Source organism: Oncorhynchus mykiss, chromosome 31 (assembly GCF_013265735.2).
Source record: "Oncorhynchus mykiss isolate Arlee chromosome 31, USDA_OmykA_1.1, whole genome shotgun sequence".
NCBI lineage: Eukaryota > Metazoa > Chordata > Actinopteri > Salmoniformes > Salmonidae > Oncorhynchus > Oncorhynchus mykiss.
This window is the reverse complement of record NC_050571.1, coordinates 17,253,718-17,276,030: the sequence shown is the minus strand read 5'-3', so window position 1 is coordinate 17,276,030 and position 22,313 is coordinate 17,253,718. Positions and strand designations below refer to the sequence as shown.

Here is a 22,313-nt window from a genome sequence, read left to right as displayed (position 1 = left end):
ATCTAGGCCAGATAATGTATTCAGTTGGCCTACGAATGCCTCACTGTGAGAAGGAACCTTGGATGACTAATGCCTCCCTGTGAGAGAAGGAACCTTCAATGACATTTAGACACTTTTTTTTTTTTATCCAAAGGGACTTAGTCATGCGTGCGTAAAGCTTTTACGTCGCCCCGGAAATCAAACCCACTATCTTGGCATTGCAAGCGCGATACTCTACCAACTGAGCTAGAGAGGACCACAAATTTGGTGTTACCATTCAAAATGTTACAACAGACTTGATCACTCCTCTTTTCATCCTTGAATGCTGTTTCTAGTCCTGAGTTCATGGCCTTCATCAACCTTCTCTCTCTCTCTCTGTTCCAGATGAGGACGGTAGCGGAGGAGAGGAGAGTGGCAGCGGCTGTGACTCTCCGTCCTGTGAGGTGGACCGGGACATCTACTTCTCCACCACGGCCACCCCCATCAACCCCCGCGTAGTCAAGGTGGTGCACCAGGACACGAGTGGCGGAGTCCGTGTGGCACACGGGAGCATGGCACTGGCACTCGGTGCGCTTGTCCTGGCCCTGCTCGCCCCCCACTGGAGATAAAACTGTCAAGGGAAGGAAAGGGAGAGAGCGCCAGAGAGAAGGGGGGAAAAACTGTCAGATACTTTAAAAAAGACTGCCTTCAGGACCTTTGTCTGCCCGCCATCTTTTGGGAGGGGGGGGGGGGGGGGGGCTCTGGAGTTATTAATATTATAATAACTTCACTTTTAATTTTTATAAAAATGGACATCAAGTGTACAGCGATACGATTTTCTTCCAAAATGTTCACTTTTTTTTTCTTTTTATTAGCATTTTGTCCTGATTAACTGATTAGTCCCTTGAAGCTAGGATCTCCACCGCCACATCACCGACAGTGTTTTCAGTTCTACCATTTTAGCCTATTATTCACATTTTAGTTGTTGTTCAAGTGAGTGTTAGTGTCTTACGGATATCTCAATTGGAACCCGGGATTGTGTGTGTGTGTGTGTGCGTGCGTGTGTTTTGTAGTGTGTCTGAGTGCTTTTCATTTTAACAATATGCTCTCTATTCACAAATACATTTCCCTTATCAAGAGCGCAACTAAGGAACAATGTTTGCCAATGTTTCTGGTTTGTATGAGTGTGCTTCCTTTTCTTTTTAAATATATAGTGGCCGTATCGTCAGGCTGGCCAGGGATGAATGTGTACGAAAACAACATTGAAATGGAAATCTTGGTCACATATTGAAGCTTCAGACTGGCTCACACAGCTGAAAGTACAAGAGACTGGTAGCTCTGTGGGAAAACACTGAGAGGAGTTACAGGGCTGATTGTTTGGTAGGAGATGGAAGTAGCTGGTGAGGGGTTCTCTGGGTTTCTGTGTACCCAGGAGTGTATCCATCACACCCTAAACTACACTCTAAGCCAGTCCCCTGAGATCATACCGCATGTGTTCTCTGAAACATCATTATAAACTAGCTGTTGGATGTTTGGGGGTAGTCTTGATATAGGTTACAAGGGAATGCTGGAGACTTGACAGGAGGGGCTCCCTCTCCCTGGCATTCCCCCTATAGAAGGCAGAGCTGACGGGTGTCCTGGGGCAGTGACTCTGCACAGTCAGTCTGACATGAAAAAATGAGATCTTGGCAGGGAGTGGCTTGTATGTTCAACATCTTTTAGATATAGCAGAAAAGAGAAACAGAGATGCAAGTGACTGTGAATTGAATTGGAGATGAGGGAAACGTGGAGCCTGAGTATGATCAAATAGGAACACAGGGTTTTACGTGGAGGTAGTGTTCACATGTTTTGTAATAAAGATATGTATTAGGTACTACAATGAATTATATTGTTAGTTGTAGGAGCTGGTGGTCTGTGTGCACAGATTGTTTTGGGGTGCTTGTTTGCACCCCATACAGACATTTACCTCTACTTTCATTAATCTGTCTGACGTGTCCCTCCTTTGCATACAAACATTTCAACTGTTTGCAACTAATCATTTCAACTGTTTGCAACTGAAGTTGATATATTCTCTCTTGCATGGAAAATGAAACCTTGGTATGTTAGTAACTACTTAATGGTCATGAACATTTTGATTTCTGGGAATTCTCAAATCAATCAATTGTATCCATTGACAGCAGAAGTACTTTCCTGTCTCTCTAGACACAACGGTGTACCTGAGTTTGTGTTGAATTGGACAACTGACAAGTACAATATGTTTGAATTCACATCACCTAAAAGTTTCACCTCACATTATCCACTAGTTGCTTTTGTACAGTAAATTATTTAATTGCATGTTTATTTTAAAGCATTTACAAACATGCATTCAAAAAATACAGTACTCAGAATGTATTGATATATTGTGTAGATGAAAAGATATTCATAATTTTACAAATTAACCGAAGGTATTGGTTTCATATTTCCTATTTTACATTTGAATTCTGTTAAGAAAAAAAAAAAAAGACTTTCATGTTGCAGTCTGTCAAGTCTTCTAAGGTGATTGGCTGATGTATGGTGGTGATGCCTGGACACGGCTGTTCGCTCAATACCTTTTGTGCCTCTTGTGCCCCCATGGTGCTGGACACATTTCTGCACTAAACCTCTAATGCGCCCAAGGATTACGCCTGGCCGGCCGCCAGGACTTGGAAGGAATGCCTGAGGACATTTGGGGATTGAGGACAGGACATTGTGATGACATGCAGCCAAAACATCTATGCAGCCTTTGCAGAGGAAATATCTATACTGCCCTTCCACACTCAACTTGCAGTCTTTTAATAATGTTTCTGTCATCAAATTATTTTTTTCAATCTCAAATGGTAAATGTGGGACAGTAATGCAAATGTCTGCTTGAGGGCCATGGCTGCAGAACTTCCTGTAGGCACGGCAGCAGGTGTGTTTGTCTAGCTTATAGTACCATAGGCGTTCTCCTTGTTTATGATCCATGGAACAACCTCAGGTGTGTCTGAAATGGCACCCTATTCTTAACAGTGCACTGTGGGCCCTGGTCAAAAGAAGTGCATTATGTAGGGAATGGGGTGTCATTTCAGACACAGCCTGATAGTTGAGGAGATGGATACAGTGCCTTGCAAAAGTATTCATCCGCCTTGGCGTTTTTCCTATTTTGTTGCATTACAACCTGTAATTTAAATGGTTTTTTATTTAGATTTCATGTAATACATACACAAAATAGTCCAAATTGGTGAAGTGAAATGAAAAGAGTAACTTGTTTAAAAAAGATTATATAAAATAAAAAAAGGAAAAGTGGTGCTTTTGTATTCACCCCCTTTGCTACAAAGCCTCTAAATAAGCTCTGGTGTAACCAATTACCTTCAGAAGTCACATAATTAGTTTGCACACAGGTGGACTTTATTTAACTGTCACATGATCTCAGATAAACACTTAATAAACAGATAAACACACCGAAATGCCCCAGAGTCTGCAACACCACCTGTGCAAGCGTCACCATGAAGACCAAGGAGCTCACCAAACAGGTTAGGGACAAAGTTGTGGAGAAGTACAGGGTTGGGTTATAAAATATATATAAAAAACTTTGAACAGCGCACCATTAAATCCATTATTAAAAATGTAAAGAATATGGCACCATAATAAACCTGCCAAGAGAGGGCCGTCCACCAAAACTCATGGACCAGGCAAGGAATCAGAGGCAACAAAGAGACCAAAGAGAACCCTGAAGGAGCTGCAAAGCTCCACAGTAGAGATTGGAGTATCTGTCCATATGACCACTTTAAGCCATACACTCCACAGAGCTGGCCTTTACGGAAGAGTGGCCAGAAAAAAACAAAATAAGCAAACACGTTTGGGGTTCGCCAAAAGGCATGTGGGGGACTCTCCAATCGCCAAAAGGCATGTGGGGGACTCTCCAAGCATATTGAAGAAGCTACTCTGGTCAGATTAGACAAAAAATGTAGCTTTTTGGCCATCAAGGGAAACGCTATGTCTGGCACAAACCCAACACCTCTCATCACTCGAGAACACCATCCCCACAGTGAAGCATGGTGGTGGCATGCCATGGGTATGTTTTTCATCGGCGGGGACTGGGAAACTGGTCAGAATTGAAGGAATGATGGAAGGCGCTAAATACAGGGAAATTCTTGAGGGAAACCTATTTCCAGAGATTTGAGACTGGGACGGAGATTCACCTTCCAGCAGGACAGTGACCCTAATTATACTGCTAAAGCAACACTCGAGTGGTTTAAGGGGAATCATTTAAATGTCTTGGAATGGCCTAGTCAAAGCCCAGACCTCAATCCAATTGAGAAGCTGTGGTATGACTTAAAGATTGCTGTACACCAGCAGAACCCATCCAACTTGAATGAGCTGGAGCAGTTTTGCCTTGAATAATGGGCAAAATCTGAGTGGCTAGATGTGCCAAGCTTATAGAGAGACATACCCCAAGAAACGTGCAGCTGTAATTGCTTCAAAAGATGGGTCTACAAAGTATTGACTTTGGGGGGGGGGGGGTGAATAGTTATGCACGCTCTAGTTTTTTTGTCTTATTTGTTGTTCGTTTCACAATAAAAAATATTTTGCATCTTCAAAGTGGTTGGCATGTTGTGTAAATCAAATGATACAACCCCCCCCCCCAAAATACATTTTAATTCTAGGTTGTAAGGCAACAAAATAGGAAAAATGCCAAGGGGTGTGAATACTTTTGCAAGCCACTCTATATGACGGCACACCCCATCGGTCTTCGGCCCACCAGAACAGCATGGCGTCGTCATCTTTGAGGACTGAGGAGTTTGGGACACACTATTCCCCTGGTCAAAATAGTGCACTACATGGGGAATAGGGTGTCATTTGGGATTCATATGAGTGACAAAGTAATATGTAAATGAGCAGCCATTTTAGATGTCTCTGAAAGAGGCCATAACAATCCATGTTTTTACTTCTGAGTATCTCCTAAATGTTATGAGAAAAACAAGATGAGATAGATGCTAAATTGTAAAAGAAAAGGTGTCTTCCTAGTCTTGTTGAAATAAAGACTGCAGATATTTAAATGGTCTTGAATGGTTTATATTCTGAATTTCTGACATTTACATGATGGTCCTCTAAATGTATATTCTGAATTTCTGACATTTACATAATGACCCTCTAAATACTAGTTAGGTTTACCCTAAAGATGAAACATTACCTTTTAAAGATATGCATTTCAACAAATGAACCTTTGCAACGAAGAAGCATATGCTCTCTGAAAAATGCAGATATTGTGTCTCCCCCCATGTTGACGCCAACGCTTCCCACAGTTGTGTCAAATTGGCTGGATGTCCTTTGGGTTGTGGACCATTCTTCATACACATGGGAAACTGTTAAGCCTGAAAAACCCAGCAGTGTTACAGTTCTTGACACAAACTGGTGCGGCTGGCACCTACCTATACCATGTTCAAAGGCACTTAAATATTTTATCTTGCCCATTCACCCTCTGACTGGCACACATTACACAATCTATGTCTCAAGGCTTAATCCTTTAACCTGAACAAGTGACATCAATGGAATCATAGCTTTAACCTGGATTCACATGGTCAGTCTATATCATGGAAATAGCTGGTGTTCTTAATTGTTTTGTACACCGTGTGTGGTTCTTTGTCTGTAGGATTCAAATTAAACCCATTAGACTTTTTATGAGTATTCAATAATGCACATGCCTTTCTGTGTTTAGAGACTACAGGTATTGTCTCTACTCCTTCACAAAGAGAGTAGATAATTCCTCTGGAAAGTTCTGAGAAGCTGTGGTGCTTACCGTAACCTTCCAACATCAGTAGGCATTCATTGTATAGAAAAAGGAAACACGTTGACTATCAAATATTTTATTTTAGTATTTGGTTCTCAACCCGTGGCACATAGATTATCCCAATGGTATGCGGGCACTGCATTCTTCAAATTCATTCAAAATGTATAAACCTGCCGAAACCCGGGATCGAACCAGGGACCTTTAGATCTTCAGTCTAACGCTCTCCCAACTGAGCTATTTCGGCGGTACATCGAGGTTCACGGGAAAGCGCTATCTACCTAGGAGTTAAGATAACTCCTGTGTATAGTTCTAGAAACTTTGACATGGGGGTGTTGTATGCATCTACAAAGTAATAAAATCACAATATCAAATCTGGGCAGCATGGTACAGATACATATTTATGGATTGGCCAATATATACAGTCATTGATTGGCTCACATCAGAGAACCTCCGCCCATGTATGTGAATGGAGTCATTTCACGAGCCCCAGCCAACGCAGGGGATTCTGGGAAGAAAGTTTAGGGATCGGGAACATGGTGATGGAAGGGGGCTGGCTATAAGCACCTAATTCTTGGTGGGAAACACAAAATCTGTAATGTTTTCGTGACATACAAGCAGACTTCTGTGAGAGGTAAATGTTATCACGTCTGTAACATAATTATTTCGTGAAACATCAAAAGCCCTCTCTGTTTGTATGCGAATGTTGTGTGGCTAGCTTAGCCTGGCTACTTGTTCCGCTAGCCAGCCATAGCTGGCCATTGTTTTTGGTAAGTTAACGAAGTGAAAGCAATAAAGCTAGAAAGCAGTGTTTGTCTCCAACCGAGGCAGGGCCCAGTGGGTCAGACTGCTTGAGTAATGTGGTTTAGTTTCTCTCGGGAAGATGGATGAAAGGTCCACCAACCACCACCGGCCCTGGTGATAATCTTGCTCTTTGGCGTTATTGTGCTTCAGTACCTTTGTCCTAGCTCCGATTGCCAACTGTTGCACCTAGGATCATTGGCCTCCAACTCGGGCAGCAATGCCATCGGGTCCCAGGGAAACGACATTGGTCTCAGTGGACAGGACACATACGTCGCTGAGGACTGTGCCCTAGCCCGTTTTGTTCCCCGCTTCAATTTCACTTCTGCAGACCTCAGTCGACTCGTAGACTTCAATATCCAGGGAGATGATGTTATTGTTTTCCTACACATTCATTAGACAGGGGGCACAACATTTGGTCGACATTTAGTACGTAATATTAAACTCGAGAGGCCTTGTGAGTGTCATGCTTGCCAAAAGAAATGCACCTGTTACCGGCCAGGTAAAAGGGAAACGTGGCTTTTCTCTCGGTTCTCCACTGGCTAGAGCTGTGGTCTTCACGCGGACTGGACCGAGCTGACCAACTGTTGCCAACTGTTGCACCTAGGATCATTGGCCTCCAACTGTTATTTTATGAACACGCGCGAGCCCCCCAAGAAGCCTACAGTTCCCAGGTAAGAGTGTCACCCAGAGCACTGGATTTGAAATTACTTGTGGACAACAATTTCAGTTTGTTCTGTATCTTGTTCCTAAATTGAATTCACATCTCATATTGTATTATGTATGATCAATCAGAGACAAATGCATCCATGCTTCTCTAGGGTTGAAAGGGGATTCTGGTCTGGTTAAGCGGGGTCAATAGCAAGCACCTCCCCTGTGGCTCTCTGTTCATCTTGAGCTGCAGAGTCCCAAATTACCCCCTATTCCCATTTGTAGTGCACTGTTTTTGATCAGAGGCCCTGTTCAAAAGTAGGTCACTTTATAGGAAATAGGGTGCCATTTGTGACTTACTCATTGAGACCATTGTGTTGGTTATTACAGTTATATAACAGAGGTGCTGAATTCTAAACAAGTCTAAAGACAAATTAACTGACCTAGGTATCTTTCTCGCTGTTCACTCTGTTCTGTCTGTCTCTCTCTGTTCTGTCTGTCTCTCTCTGTTCTGTCTGTCTCTCTCTGTTCTGTCTGTCTCTCTCTGTTCTGTCTGTCTCTCTCTGTTCTGTCTGTCTCTCTCTGTTCTGTCTGTCTCTCTTTGTTCTGTCTGTGTCTCTCTCTGTTCTGTCTGTGTCTCTCTCTGTTCTGTCTGTGTCTCTCTCTGTTCTGTCTGTGTCTCTCTCTGTTCTGTCTGTGTCTCTCTCTGTTCTGTCTGTGTCTCTCTGTTCTGTCTGTGTGTCTCTCTGTTCTGTCTGTCTGTGTCTCTCTGGTCAGTCTCTCTCTTTGTTCTGTTCTGTCTCTCTGTTCACTCTGTTCTCTGTTCACTCTGTTCTGTTCTGTCTGTCTCTCTGGTCTGTCTGTCTGTCTCTATATTCTATCTGTCTGCTGTTCTTCAGCCGGAACTACTACTACATCACCATCCTGCGTGACCCGGTGTGGTGCTACCTGAGCGAGTGCAGCGCGGTGCCACCTGGAAGGCCTCCCTGCACGTGTGTGACGGGCGCGCCCCCACGCTGGCCGAGCTGCCCAGCTACTACCCCGGGGATGACTGGTCCGGCTGCTCCCTGCAGGAGTTCATGGACTGCCCCTACAACCTGGCCAACAACCGGCAGGTCCGCATGCTGGCAGACCTCAGCCTGGTGGGCTGCTACAATGTCTCGGCCATGAGCGAGGACGAGCGCTGGGCTGTGTTATTAGAGAGCGCCAAGTGGAACCTGCGGGGCATGGCCTTCTTCGGCCTGACAGAGTACCAGAGGGAAACCCAGTACCTGTTTGAGAGGATCTTCCGCCTGGCGTTCATCTCCCTCTTCACCCAGCTCAACGGCACGCGGGCAGCCAGCATAGAGTTCGTGCCTGAGACGCAGCTCCAGGTCCGCCATCTGAACCAATGGGATGAGGAGCTGTACGAGTATGCCCGTGACCTGTTGCTCCATCGCTTCCAGGTGGCCCGGGAGCAGGAGAGGAAACAGGCCAGGGAGAGGAGGCAGCAGAAGAGGAGGAGGCTCAGAGGGAAGCTGGGGTCAACCAGGCTGGGGATGGGGTGGCCGAGTGGCCCAGCGATAAGCGCCAGTGGACAGAGACCCAGGCTGGGGAGGCAATCACCACCCACCTACGACCACCCTCCCCAGAAAGGAAGCATCAGAAGAGGGGAGGTGGAGAGCCTGTTGAGGCTGAGGTGCAGCTGCCAGACTGGTGGGGTCTGGAGGAGAACAGCACCATTGAGGACTACATGGATAATGTGGAACAGTGGCTGTAGTAGTGAGAGGACCAAGTTGGAGAAAGAGGGAAGGGTTGAGCCTCGTCTATACAGACATTATGGGCGCTTCCTGCAAATGTGCACTTCTTCACGTCCCTCCATGGATTTGAAAGGAAATAACTGGTATTAGAAAAAGGTGTTTTTAACCATGCCTACACCAATCCAATGCTATATGAGGGTAGTAGTGAACAAATGCACACTTCGGGAACAAGGAGATATGGGATACACACATTGTCAAAACTCTCCACTAACAGCGTACAGCTCCCTTTAGCCTGCATCCGAACCTTTAGTCCATGGACAGTTTTCCATTTAGCAAAACGTGCTTATTTCCCTTCAATGTCATTTGTTTTTGTGTACTTCACTAACCCACATTGTGGTCATGACATTTCATAGAGAAAATCCAGGGCTCGTCACAATTGGCACCCTATTCCCTAATATAGTGCACTTTTAACTAGAACCCCGGTCAAAAGCTGTGCACTACATAGAGAATAGAGTACCAATTGGGACAGGGTGACTACCAATACCATGCACCTCTCAATCGCCCAAGCCTTCTGATGACACCTTTACGGTTCTCGTGCAGAACTGTTGGTTATATACCAGGGGGAAAACAATATTTTCCCTGATAGTCATTTTGATATTGATTTTCTAAGCACATTTTTGTAATGGATTTTGTTTCAAAGAGAATAAGCTATTTGTTTTCCCCTTGCTGTTTTTGTATTCATATTATACCACCATTTTGTTGTGAATTATGTAGGTAAAGCTGTTGAATGATTTGTCAGATGACAAACCACTGAGAAAGACTTGTGACCGAAGAAGAAAAGAAAAAAGTCTCACTAAATGAGATTGTAATAATGACCTCAATCAGTAGCACAGTATACTCACTTATTTTTGTGCTGTCCTTGTCTCCTCTTTTGTATATAAAAGAAAAAATATGAACTGGTGTCGTGTCTTGTAACTGATACACCAGGTAGAGTGTGTTGGTATGTCCACATCCTTACTACACATGTAGCCTACACACCGGTCTGGTTGGTACAAATGTGTCGTTGCCAGCCAGGTCACGATTGGACCTTCATTCATTATAATCCAGTGCTGTCCCTTCCTCCCCCTCTCTCTGTTGCTCCAGCAGGTGGTGCCAAATCTGTGTCACCACAACTGTCTCCACTGAAAATGTCATCTCTAGTTTTCTGGTGAATCTGGTCTAGTCTAAATGATCACCCCTTTCTGTGTAAATTATACTTTGGGTGTATTACTTTATAATTGTGCATAGGAGTGATTGGATATAAATCTGAATGTTGCACATGCTACAATAACAGCACACCAATGATCCACAGTGCTCCTCTACCTGCAGCATACATAGGTACTAGATTTACAGGTAGGTTTAACCCTAGTTGTGTCTGACACATTTTTACAGGTGAGTCATTATCATAAATGAAAGAATATTGTGATCTGTAATAGAGGCTGTTATGACGGTGGCTACCCTGTAATACCATTTAGGACATGAAGCTGTATACCTGAGATTGTGGACCATGACATTCGGTAAAGTAGGTTTACCAAAATATAAAGGGTAGAGACAGAACCTGAAGTGACCCATCCAGTTACCGCCCTCTTGCCGCGGATAACACAGCTTAATGGGATTCCCCTAAAATGGAGGCAATGCACGGCTCTTCGGCAATGCGTAATACCAAACAACACTTTTCTCCTGAACTCCTCCCTTCTGCTTTTGCCCTCCCTCGATTTTTACCTCGCCCTCCTCTGGTCTAGCTTGTCTCTTGCTTTTTATTTAGCCAGCTACCAAGTTGCGACATTTCACTTCACGCCGCTTCATCGTTTTGTTTCCCCGCATAATATTTTGGGATAAATGCACGACGTATCGTTTTTTAAACTGTTATCATAAATGTAAGTGATTAGATTTTTCCAGCACTATTAACATTCGTTCTAAGTACGGCGTATTCAGAATTGGTAAAATAATTATCGTATCATGAACATTTATTTAGCATGCTGTAATAAGTAAGAAGACAACGTGTTGAAGACAGGATTAGGCTATTTATCAGACCTACCGAGCGTGCACAGGTAAGAACACTAATGCTTGACTGCTGTCGCAGTTGACTTTCACCTGGCGTCTTTGCCTTACTAATTGCGCATGTTGGTTCGTGTAAATAAGCTTGTAACAACACATCTATTGGAAGTTAGTAAATATGTATCACATGGATAGCCAACATTTGAATAAACTGTCTCTTTGCCTGTTGTTGGGTAGTTTACAATAGCAATAGTAGGCGAGGTTACGCATAGAATACAGAGTGATGATGTCATAACATTTCACGTCTGACATTATTTTAGGCCTAGTCCATATGGTGATGCATTTAGGCTACCAACAGAATCATTTTCAGGGCTGTCGCTCTTCAAGACACTCACAGTATGCCACAGTTATCGATTCTGTCGCGTCGGTAATACAGGAAGCAAATCCCACAACCATTTCTAATGCGGATATGTTGAAGAGCTCGCCAGTTTAACTGGAAATGAGTAACATCTGGTTCGTACAGGTCGTTCAGCCATTCCTATGGGGGAAATTAATGGAGAAAGAATGGGGTTTTGGGATAAACGCCGAAATAAGGGCTGAGGTTAACAGAAGTTTAGGAGACAAAGTTTTTTTTCTGTTTAAACTCTGCTAATCCTGTGTTTACCACAGACCTTATTTTCGGTGTTTATAAAAAAAAAAAAAATTCATTTCCCCATAGGTTTTGGCCAACAAGCTATGTGGAGTTAGCCTCCATTAGGATAAGAGTGCAACTGCAGCCTGTAATTTGGGGCGTTCCTGCATCTGCAGGAACCCCTCTTTATATGTCTGTTGGTCCATTTTTAAACTATATAAACTATATGACTCCAGTACATAGGCAGGGGCACTTAAGTACAGTAGATAGCGGTAATGCACCATAACGTTGGATGCCATCTGCCGATAAATCCCACAGTAGAAGAAGAGGCTGGGGCGAAAATGGTAGCTAGCTATAGCTAGTGTCTTTTGCCCCCGCCTGTCGGACACTGTTTTCCCACAGTTCTGTTAACGACAGTGAGGGCAGGTGTTCGGCAGGCAAGAGCGAAGAACACTGTGTGCTAACTTAGCCAACTAGTCTTAAGGAGGACTACGGTACACAGCAGGCGGGAGGCAGGTGCGACACCATGTGCTAGCTAACTAACTAGCAAGCACACGGTGTTACCCCCACCTCCCACCTGCTGTGTACCGGAGTAGCTAGACACCAATTGGCAGTGTACTTCGCCCCCTCCTGTCAGACACTGTTTTATTCAGAACAGAACAGGCGGGAGGTGGGGGCGATGCCGTGTGCTAGCTAACTAACTAGCACACGGTGTCGCTAACTAGCAAGCTAGCACATGGGTTCGCTAACTAGCAAGTTAGCTAGCACAAGGTGTCCCTTCCGCCTGCTGTACTAGTGGGAGGCAGGAGCGACTGGTAGACAGTGTCCTTTGCCCTCGCCTATCGGGCATTGTTTTCCCGCAGTTCTGTTAACGATGGTGAGGGCAGGTGTTCGGCAGGCGGGAGTGAAGTACACTGTCTACCGGTGTCGCCTCCTGCTAGCTAGTAACAGCAGACTGGGATGAAACAAACTCAGATAACACTTTTATTTCCCTTTTGACCCACATTCAGAATTGTCACACAAGCATGAAGATGGCGTACTAGAAGGGGGTCGTTCATGCAGGAACCAATGGGGGGGCGTTATGCCATGCTTGAGGGGGCGTTATGCCCACATGCAGGTCGATTTGCGGGTTGCAGTTGCACACTATTTGTCTGTTAGTGGCAACAACAAGACGCCACTTGTTGACCTGTAATGCCACTTCATCGAAGTGCATGTCGCTCTTTTGAAGAACTACATAATTTATATGTCTATCGAATTGCAAATCACTATGCCTATTTGAACACTTTTTGGAATGATAATGTGGCCTGGGGAACTAGATGGTTCTGGCCTGGGGGACTAGATGGTTCCGGCCTGGGGGACTAGATGGTTCCGGCCTGGGGGACTAGATGGTTCCGGCCTGGGGGACTAGATGGTTCCGGCCTGGGGGACTAGATGGTGCTGGCCTGGGAGACTAGATGTTCCTGGCCTGGGGGACTAGATGGTCCTGGCCTGGGGGACTAGATGGTGCTGGCCTGGAGGACTAGATGGTCCTGGCCTGGGGGACTAGATGGTCCTGGCCTGGGGGACTAGATGGTGCTGGCCTGGGGGACTAGATGGTGCTGGCCTGGGGGACTAGATGGTGCTGGCCTGGGGGACTAGTAGGAGAAGTTGTTCCTTATAGTGCTGGCCTAGGGGGCTAGATGTTCCCGGCCATTTGGTTTGAATGAGATAAACAGAACATTACATTCATATACTGGCTGGTGCCATTTGGTTTGAATGCGATAAACAGAACATTACATTAATATACTGGTTGTCTCAGGTCACCACAGCAGTTCTGTCGGTTAAACCAGGTGACTAAACCAGTTTCCTTTTATCTCTGCCAAGTGCCATTCCACCCGGTGGAGTGAAGTTCCCCCCTTATTTTCTGAAATAGGCGGGGGTGGGGGGTGGGGGGGGGGCTGCAGATAAGGGGTCACTTCAAAGTCAATAGGGCTATAACACACCATAACCCCACACTTAAATATGCTGTTTTCACTCACTCAACATGAGTGCATATGCTTTTGCGAATCGATGCCATTGCCTAGCCTCATTTAACAGCATGGCGAGTCTAGACTGGTTTATGTTCTCTCTCTCTCTCTCTCTCTCTGTCTCTGTCTCTCTGTCTCTCTCTCTGTCTCTCTCTCTGCCTCTGTCTCTCTGTCTCTCTCTCTCTGTCTCTCTCTCTGTCTCTCTCTCTGTCTTTCTCGCTCTCTCTGTCTTTCTCGCTCTCTCTGTCTTTCTCGCTCTCTCTGTCTTTCTCTCTGTCTCTCTCTCTCTCTCTGTCTCTCTGTCTCTGTCTCTCTCTCTGTCTCTCTCTCTGTCTCTGTCTCTCTGTCTCTCTCTCTGTCTCTGTCTCTCTGTCTCTGTCTCTCTCTCTGTCTCTCTCTCTGTCTCTCTCTCTGTCTTTCTCTCTGTCTCTCTCTCTGTCTTTCTCGCTCTCTCTGTCTTTCTCTCTGTCTCTGTCTCTCTCTCTGTCTCTCTCTCTGTCTCTCTCTCTGTCTCTCTCTCTGTCTTTCTCGCTCTCTCTGTCTTTCTCTCTGTCTCTCTCTCTCTCTCTGTCTCTCTCTCTGTCTCTCTCTCTGTCTCTCTCTCTGTCTTTCTCGCTCTCTCTGTCTCTCTCTCTCTCTCTGTCTCTCTCTGTCTCTCTCTGTCTCTCTCTCTGTCTTTCTCGCTCTCTCTGTCTTTCTCTCTGTCTCTGTCTCTCTGTCTCTCTGTCTCTGTCTCTCTGTCTCTCTCTCTCTCTTGTCTCTCTATCTGTCTCTCTCTCTGTCTCTCTCTCTGTCTCTCTCTCTGTCTCTCTCTCTCTGTCTTTCTCTCTGTCTCTCTCTCTCTGTCTCTCTCTCTGTCTTTCTCTCTGTCTCTCTCTCTGTCTTTCTCGCTCTCTCTGTCTTTCTCTCTGTCTCTGTCTCTCTCTCTGTCTCTCTCTCTGTCTCTGTCTCTGTCTCTCTATCTGTCTCTCTCTCTGTCTCTCTCTCTGTCTCTCTCTCTGTCTCTCTCTCTGTCTCTCTCTCTGTCTTTCTCTCTCTGTCTTTCTCTCTCTGTCTTTCTCACTCTCTCTGTCTTTCTCTGTCTCTCTCTCTCTGTCTCTCTCTCTCTCTCTGTCTCTCTCTCTCTCTCTCTCTCTCTCTCTCTCTCTGTCTCTGTCTCTCTCTCTGTCTCTCTCTCTGTCTCTCTCGCTCTTTCTGTCTTTCTCGCTCTCTCTGTCTTTCTCTCTGTCTCTCTCTCTGTCTGTCTCTCTCTGTCTCTCTGTCTCTCTCTGTCTGCAGTGGACTCTGCACCCGTCTAGCTATTTTATTTTTTTACTCCATATTAACACAGGTAACCGCTGCACCACACACACAGTGAGGTTACTGTACTCTAACTGCACTCCTACACAACCTGTCCTCATTTCCCCTCTACACAACCAACCAGGTCCCTGCTCAGCTGCCCCAGATTTTGCCCAGTACCTAGTATGTTCATGGCGCAAGTAAAACATTATACTGATAAAGCAACAGCCTAAAAAAAAATCACAATGTTATGCAGGCTATATGAAATTGATTAATCCATATTATCTGCTAATACTCAGCCATCTCACAGGTAGTAAATATCCATTATCTCACTGTGAGGGTTTGGGTAAAGGTTAATAACATAAAAACCCCTGTAAATAGACAGACTTTTGTAGGCATACAAATCAAATCAGTAATTCTTAAATGCAAACATGTTTCCTTGTTTACTCCATTACATGTCATGCTTTACATTTCAGTATTGTGGTACAGTATGTTATTCCTTGAGTACACTAATATGTCATTTATGAGTGTAGCCTATGCGTCTGTGTACATGCCAGTTACACAAAAACATACACTATACAGGACACACATGTAAGTGTCCATGTACAGTGCCTTCAGAAAGTATTCATACCTCTTGGATTATTCCACATTTTGTTGTGTAACAGCCTGAATTCAAAATTGATTAAATATTTTTTCCCCTCACCCATCTACATGCAATACCCCATAATGACAAAGTGAAAACATGTTTTTAGAAAATTGTGCAAATTTATTGAAAATGTAACAAACATATCTCATACATATAAGTATTCACACCCAGTATTCAATACATGTTAGATTCACCCAGCGATTACAGCTGTGAATCTTTCCGGGTAGGTCTCTAAGAGCTTCGCACACCTGGAATGTACAATATTAGCAAGTTAGATTTAGCGCAATGACTGGAAGTCTATGGATATCTGCAGATACCCATAGACTTCCAGTCATTGCATGCTCGCAGATACCCATAGACTTTCAGTCATTGTGCTAACACTAGTTAGCATTGGCTCGCAAAACTACCTCTAACTTCCTTCATAATGGACACAGAGACATAAAAATGATATCTACAAGTTCATCTGACTGGGTTTTATTTTGATTTAACTAGGCAAGTCAGTTAAGAACAAAATCTTATTTACAATGACAGCCTACCCTGGCCAAACTGAGGACCAATTGTGAGCTGCCCTATGGGACTCCCAATCACAGCCGGTTGTGATGCAGCTTGGAATTGAACTAGGGTCTGTAGTGATGCCTCTACCACTGAGATGCAGTGCCTTAGATTGCTGCGCCACTCGGGGGTCCTAATGGGCCTCATTGCCAAAATTCTGAAGTATCCATGAAGTATCCCGCGCATGCATCCGCATGTTGTTTTTGTCCATCCACACCAGATGTGATCAGGACACGCGGGTTAAAATATCAAAACGAACTCTGAATCAATTATATTCATTTTGTGACAGGTCGAAACACAAGAAACATTCATGGACATTTAGCTAGCTAGCTTACTGTTACTAGCTAATTTGTCCTGGGATATAAACATTGGGTTATTATTTTACCTAAAATGAACACGGTCCCTTTTTTCTGGATCTTTGTAGAATTTTTACCCATTTTGTGTCACAAAATCATGTGTTCTCTACTCAAACAACTAATCCACAGATAAAAGTGGAAACCTTAGTTTCTAGTAATCTCTCCTCCAGTCTTCTTCTTCTGTGGACTTTATCTGGCGGTTGGCAACCAACTTTGACTGGAGTGTGGACCTCAGATCATCATTCAGTCACCCACGTGGGTATATGCTCCTAAAAACCAATGAGGAGATGGTACAGGTGGGACTTGCAGTCAAAAATGGAACCAAGTTCTATTTTAGAGCCTGGCTACGCAGACGCTTGTTGACGCGTGCGAGCAATTTGGATGAAATGATTGAATAACCTGTATCTGTATATTTATTTTGCAATGCTCGCGCATGCAACGGGGGCGGTGTGGTCAGCATGTTAGGCTTGCCATAACAGAGGGGTGGAACACTTTTTGACTCAAGACATTTCAGCTTTTCAATTTGAATTCATTTGTAAAAATTTATTTAAACATAATTCCACTTTGACATTATGGGTTATTGTGTGTAGGCCAATGACACAAAACCCTTCTTAAATTCAGGCTGTAACACAACAAAATGTGGAAAAAGTCAAGGGGTGTGAATACTTTCTGAAGGCACTGTTTGAGAGGGGTATATCTATAGCTGGATGTATGTTTTTGTGAATGTATACTGTGGTGCTTTAACAAGCTGAGGGGATTATAGATACTTAACCTAATTACTTTGCTCTATCTCTGTTGCTTGACCTTTCCCTCTCATTGTGACCTGGAGCTCCTCCTCTTGTCTTGTTATTCTCCTCCTCCTCCAGCGCTATCTTTAATCAATCACCTAATCACTCTACCCACACCACTCTGTCTCTCTTTCTCTTTCACACCACTCTTTCTATTTGTTTTATTGGCAAATAGTTAAAGTATCTAATATGGTCATACATTTGACAGGAGGTTAGGAAGTGCAGCTAAGTTTCCACCTCATTTTTTGCCTTTCTCAATAGCAAGGCTGTACATAGTCAAAGATTTCCTCCGTTTTGGGTCAGTCACAGTGGTCAGGTATTCTGCCAATGTGTACTCTCTGTTTCGGGCCAAATAGCATTGTAGTTTGCTCTGTTGTTTTGTAAATTCTTTCCAATGTGTCAAAAATTCTATTTTTGTTTTCTCATGTTTTGTTTGGGTCTAATTGTGTTGCTGTTCTGGGGCTCGGTGGCGTCAGTAAACAGAGCCCCAGGACCAGCTTGCTTAGGGGGCTCTTCTCCAGGTTAATTTCTCTACAGGTGATGGCTTTGTTATGCAAGGTTTCTCTCTCTCTTTTTAGAGATGGCATCAGCCAGGTCTCTATCCCTCTGTTTCACTCCCGGAAGTGGTGCAGCGGTCTAGGGCACTGCATCTCAGTGCTAGAGGCGTCACTACAGACCCTGGTGCAATTCCAGGCTGTATCACAACCAGCTGGGATTGGAAGTCCCATAGGGCGGTGCACAATTGGCCTAGCGTCGTTAGGGTTTGGCTGGGGTAGGCCGTCATTGTAAATAACAATTGGTTCTTAACTGATTTGCCTAGTTAAATAAATGATAAATATAAATAATTATGTTAGAATGATCCAGGTGACTCTGGTCTGAGTAAGACTCTAATGTTTATTGGTTGGTTCTAGGCTGTTTTTTTAAAGCTTGAAATGTTGCTGGTATGACAAAGGCCTAAAAGAGTGATTTGTTAGATTGTATCAGTCAAACAGTTGTTTAAGGGCTCTGGCTGCACATTTTCTACATATATTGCATGTCTTAAAGATTCCTGCGTTCCAAGTGTCTACTCTGGTGTTATGGCCTTGCGGTTTCGCACAGTTATTTGTTTTATCCGTCTGTGCCTGGTGCTCCGACAGAGGGGCTGACTGGGCTTTTGGACTTGTGCAGCATGGGGGAGGGACCGGGGGGAAACTAATAATAATTTATTACATTTGTAAAGCGCTTTTCATTTTACAAGAATAATCACAAGGTGCATAAAATAAAATAGAAAATAGAGACATAGTCAACAAAATTGAAACAAATGTATGTAACCATATCATGAGGAAGGCTAAGTCGATAGAAGTGAGTCTTAAGGCCTGCTTTAAAAGCTCCAACAGTCTGAATAGCCCTGAGATTATCTGGAAGGGAGTTCCATAGGCATGGTGCATGGGAGGACAAGGCACGGTCTAGGGATTTGCAGATGAGGAGGATGATTTTAAAGTCAATTCTTTGACTTTGAGTTGAAGTTTATTTTATTTTTACAGGGGCAGTGCACATTATTCAACCTTTCAGTAAAAGTGCCGGTTTTAGCCAGCCGGCTAATTTTCAACCGCAGTCCATGGGCAGGTTATTAAAAACAATTACAATATAGACAATAACAACATAGGACAAGCAAGACATAGCATATAGACAGCGCAACATAGGACAAGCAAGACATAGCATACAGACAGCGCAACATAGGACAAGCAAGACATAGCATACAGACAGCGCAACATAGGACAATCAAGACATAGCATACAGACAACGCAACATAGAACAAAAAGCAGCAAGACAAAATTCATAAAAGCAATAGTGTTTCCACACGTCACAAGTTACAGACAACAGACATGGAAAGCGGCAACACACAGCTAGGGACCATGTTCACAAATCTGATTGACCTTTAGCCATGTCTTCAAGCATTTTGTGAAAGTGTGATATGTGGTGCAGTTATGTGTGTCTGATGGCAGTGTATTCCAGACATGGGAAGCTCCCACAGAGAAAACGGATTTACTAAAGGTGCTTTTCCTTAAGGGAACTATACAGTCACCTCTCATGGCAGACCTTGTGGATCTGCTGCCATATGTTTGGGTTTTCTGTTTAACAAAAATACTGAGTGGAGGGGTAGCCAGGCCATTTAGGATCTTGAATATAAGAGATGCATCTGTGTATTGCACAAGATTTTCCCAACTCAGGAGCTCATGCTTTCTGAGGATGTAACAGTGATGATGGCTATTGGGCTTCCTATCAAGCACTTTGAGAGCCTGTTTGTAGACAGACTGAATAGGAACAGGTAGCCGATGCGGGTGATGTGGGCAGACAGCTTTGTCTGTGTCAGAAGAATCCTTGCAGCACTGTTCAAATTCAATCAAATACCTTGAAAGGGAGTACCAGTACCAGATCAATGTGCAGCTATATACAGGGAGTACCAGTACCAGATCAATGTGGAGCTATATACAGGGAGTACCAGTACCAGATCAATGTGCAGCTATATACAGGGAGTACCAGTACCAGATCAATGTGCAGCTATATACAGGGAGTACCAGTACCAGATCAATGTGCAGCTATATACAGGGAGTACCAGTACCAGATCAATGTGCAGCTATATACAGGGAGTACCAGTACCAGATCAATGTGCAGCTATATACAGGGAGTACCAGTACCAGATCAATGTGGAGCTATATACAGGGAGTACCAGTACCAGATCAATGTGCAGCTATATACAGGGAGTACCAGTACCAGATCAATGTGCAGCTATATACAGGGAGTACCAGTACCAGATCAATGTGCAGCTATATACAGGGAGTACCAGTACCAGATCAATGTGCAGCTATATACAGGGAGTACCAGTACCAGATCAATGTGCAGCTATATACAGGGAGTACCAGTACCAGATCAATGTGCAGCTATATACAGGGAGTACCAGTACCAGATCAATGTGCAGCTATATACAGGGAGTACCAGTACCAGATCAATGTGGAGCTATATACAGGGAGTACCAGTACCAGATCAATGTGCAGCTATATACAGGGAGTACCAGTACCAGATCAATGTGCAGCTATATACAGGGAGTACCAGTACCAGATCAATGTGCAGCTATATACAGGGAGTACCAGTACCAGATCAATGTGGAGCTATATACAGGGAGTACCAGTACCAGATCAATGTGCAGCTATATACAGGGAGTACCAGTACCAGATCAATGTGGAGCTATATACAGGGAGTACCAGTACCAGATCAATGTGGAGCTATATACAGGGAGTACCAGTACCAGATCAATGTACAGGGGTATGAGGTATTTGAGGTAGATATGTACATGAAGGCAGAGTAAAATGACTTTGCATCAGGATAGATAATAATAAGGTATTTGAGGTAGATGTGTATATGAAGGCAGGGTAAAGTGACTAGACATCAGGATAGATAATAATAAGGTATTTGAGGTACAGTGCCATGCGAAAGTATTTGGCCCCCTTGAGCTTTGCGACCTTTTGCCACATTTCAGGCTACAAACATAAAGATATAAAACTGTATTTTTTTGTGAAGAATCAACAACAAGTGGGACACAATCATGAAGTGGAATGACATTTATTGGATATTTCAAACTTGTTTAACAAATCAAAAACTGAAAAATTGGGCGTGCAAAATTATTCAGCCCCCTTAAGTTAATACTTTGTAGCGCCACCTTTTGCTGCGATTACAGCTGTAAGTCGCTTGGGGTATGTCTCTATCAGTTTTGCACATCGAGAGACTGACATTTTTTCCCATTCCTCCTTGCAAAACAGCTCGAGCTCAGTGAGGTTGGATGGAGAGCATTTGTGAACAGCAGTTTTCAGTTCTTTCCACAGATTCTCGATTGGATTCAGGTCTGGATTTTGACTTGGCCATTCTAACACCTGGATATGTTTATTTTTGAACCATTCCATTGTAGATTTTGCTTTATGTTTTGGATCATTGTCTTGTTGGAAGACAAATCTCCGTCCCAGTTTCAGGTCTTTTGCAGACTCCATCAGGTTTTCTTCCAGAATGGTCCTGTATTTGGCTCCATCCATCTTCCCATCAATTTTAACCATCTTCCCTGTCCCTGCTGAAGAAAAGCAGGCCCAAACCATGATGCTGCCACCACCATGTTTGACAGTGGGGATGGTGTGTTCAGCTGTGTTGCTTTTACGCCAAACATAACGTTTTGCATTGTTGCCAAAAAGTTCAATTTTGGTTTCATCTGACCAGAGCACCTTCTTCCACATGTTTGGTGTGTCTCCCAGGTGGCTTGTGGCAAACTTTAAACAACACTTTTTATGGATATCTTTAAGAAATGGCTTTCTTCTTGCCACTCTTCCATAAAGGTCAGATTTGTGCAATACACGACTGATTGTTGTCCTATGGACAGAGTCTCCCACCTCAGCTGTAGATCTCTGCAGTTTATCCAGCGTGATCATGGGCCTCTTGGCTGCATCTCTGATCAGTCTTCTCCTTGTATGAGCTGAAAGTTTAGAGGGACGGCCAGGTCTTGGTAGATTTGCAGTGGTCTGATACTCCTTCCATTTCAATATTATCGCTTGCACAGTGCTCCTTGGGATGTTTAAAGCTTGGGAAATATTTTTGTATCCAAATCCGGCTTTAAACTTCTTCACAACAGTATCTCGGACCTGCCTGGTGTGTTCCTTGTTCTTCATGATGCTCTCTGCGCTTTTAACGGACCTCTGAGACTATCACAGTGCAGGTGCATTTATACGGAGACTTGATTACACACAGGTGGATTGTATTTATCATCATTAGTCATTTAGGTCAACATTGGATCATTCAGAGATCCTCACTGAACTTCTGGAGAGAGTTTGCTGCACTGAAAGTAAAGGGGCTGAATAATTTTGCATCAAGATAGATAATAATAAGGTATTTGAGGTAGATATGTATATGAAGGCAGGGTAAAGTGACTTGGCATCAGGATAGATAATAATAAGAGTAAAATAAAGAACAGAGTAGCTGCAGCATATGATGGGTGTAAAAGTGTAGTGTGTGTATATAGTGTGCATAGAGTCAGTGCAAGATAGTCCAGGGTAACCATTTAATTAA

At 43.9% G+C, this 22,313-nt stretch overlaps 3 protein-coding genes and 1 non-coding gene across 9 annotated transcripts in view; 3 read left to right on the top strand and 1 right to left on the bottom strand.

Annotated features, from left to right (window-relative positions):
- Positions 1 to 2,739, top strand: part of gpc4 (glypican 4) — a 62,214-nt gene extending 59,475 nt beyond the window's left edge. Inside the window, exon 9 of the mRNA XM_021583465.2 lies at positions 364 to 2,739. Within this exon, the coding sequence (XP_021439140.1) occupies positions 364 to 587 (224 nt within the window). The 3' untranslated portion in view covers positions 588 to 2,739. The remainder of the gene's footprint in view (positions 1 to 363) is intronic.
- A 682-nt stretch (positions 2,740 to 3,421) lies between these two features.
- Positions 3,422 to 9,890, top strand: hs6st2 (heparan sulfate 6-O-sulfotransferase 2). The gene is given in 5 exon segments (XM_036969678.1): positions 3,422 to 3,488; positions 6,613 to 6,645; positions 6,648 to 7,218; positions 8,095 to 8,150; positions 8,153 to 9,890. Coding segments are annotated over 5 exon segments (1,659 nt in total). The 3' UTR covers positions 9,085 to 9,890.
- Positions 5,918 to 5,990, bottom strand: trnaf-gaa. The gene has a single exon. It is a non-coding gene; the product is annotated as a tRNA-Phe (tRNA).
- Positions 9,891 to 10,593: 703 nt separating the features above from the next.
- Positions 10,594 to 22,313, top strand: part of mbnl3 (muscleblind-like splicing regulator 3) — an 85,515-nt gene continuing 73,795 nt past the window's right edge. For all 6 annotated transcript variants that reach the window (XM_036969952.1, XM_036969953.1, XM_036969954.1 and 3 more), the window contains exon 1: positions 10,594 to 11,024. The gene's annotated coding sequence lies outside the window, so the exon portion shown is untranslated. The remainder of the gene's footprint in view (positions 11,025 to 22,313) is intronic.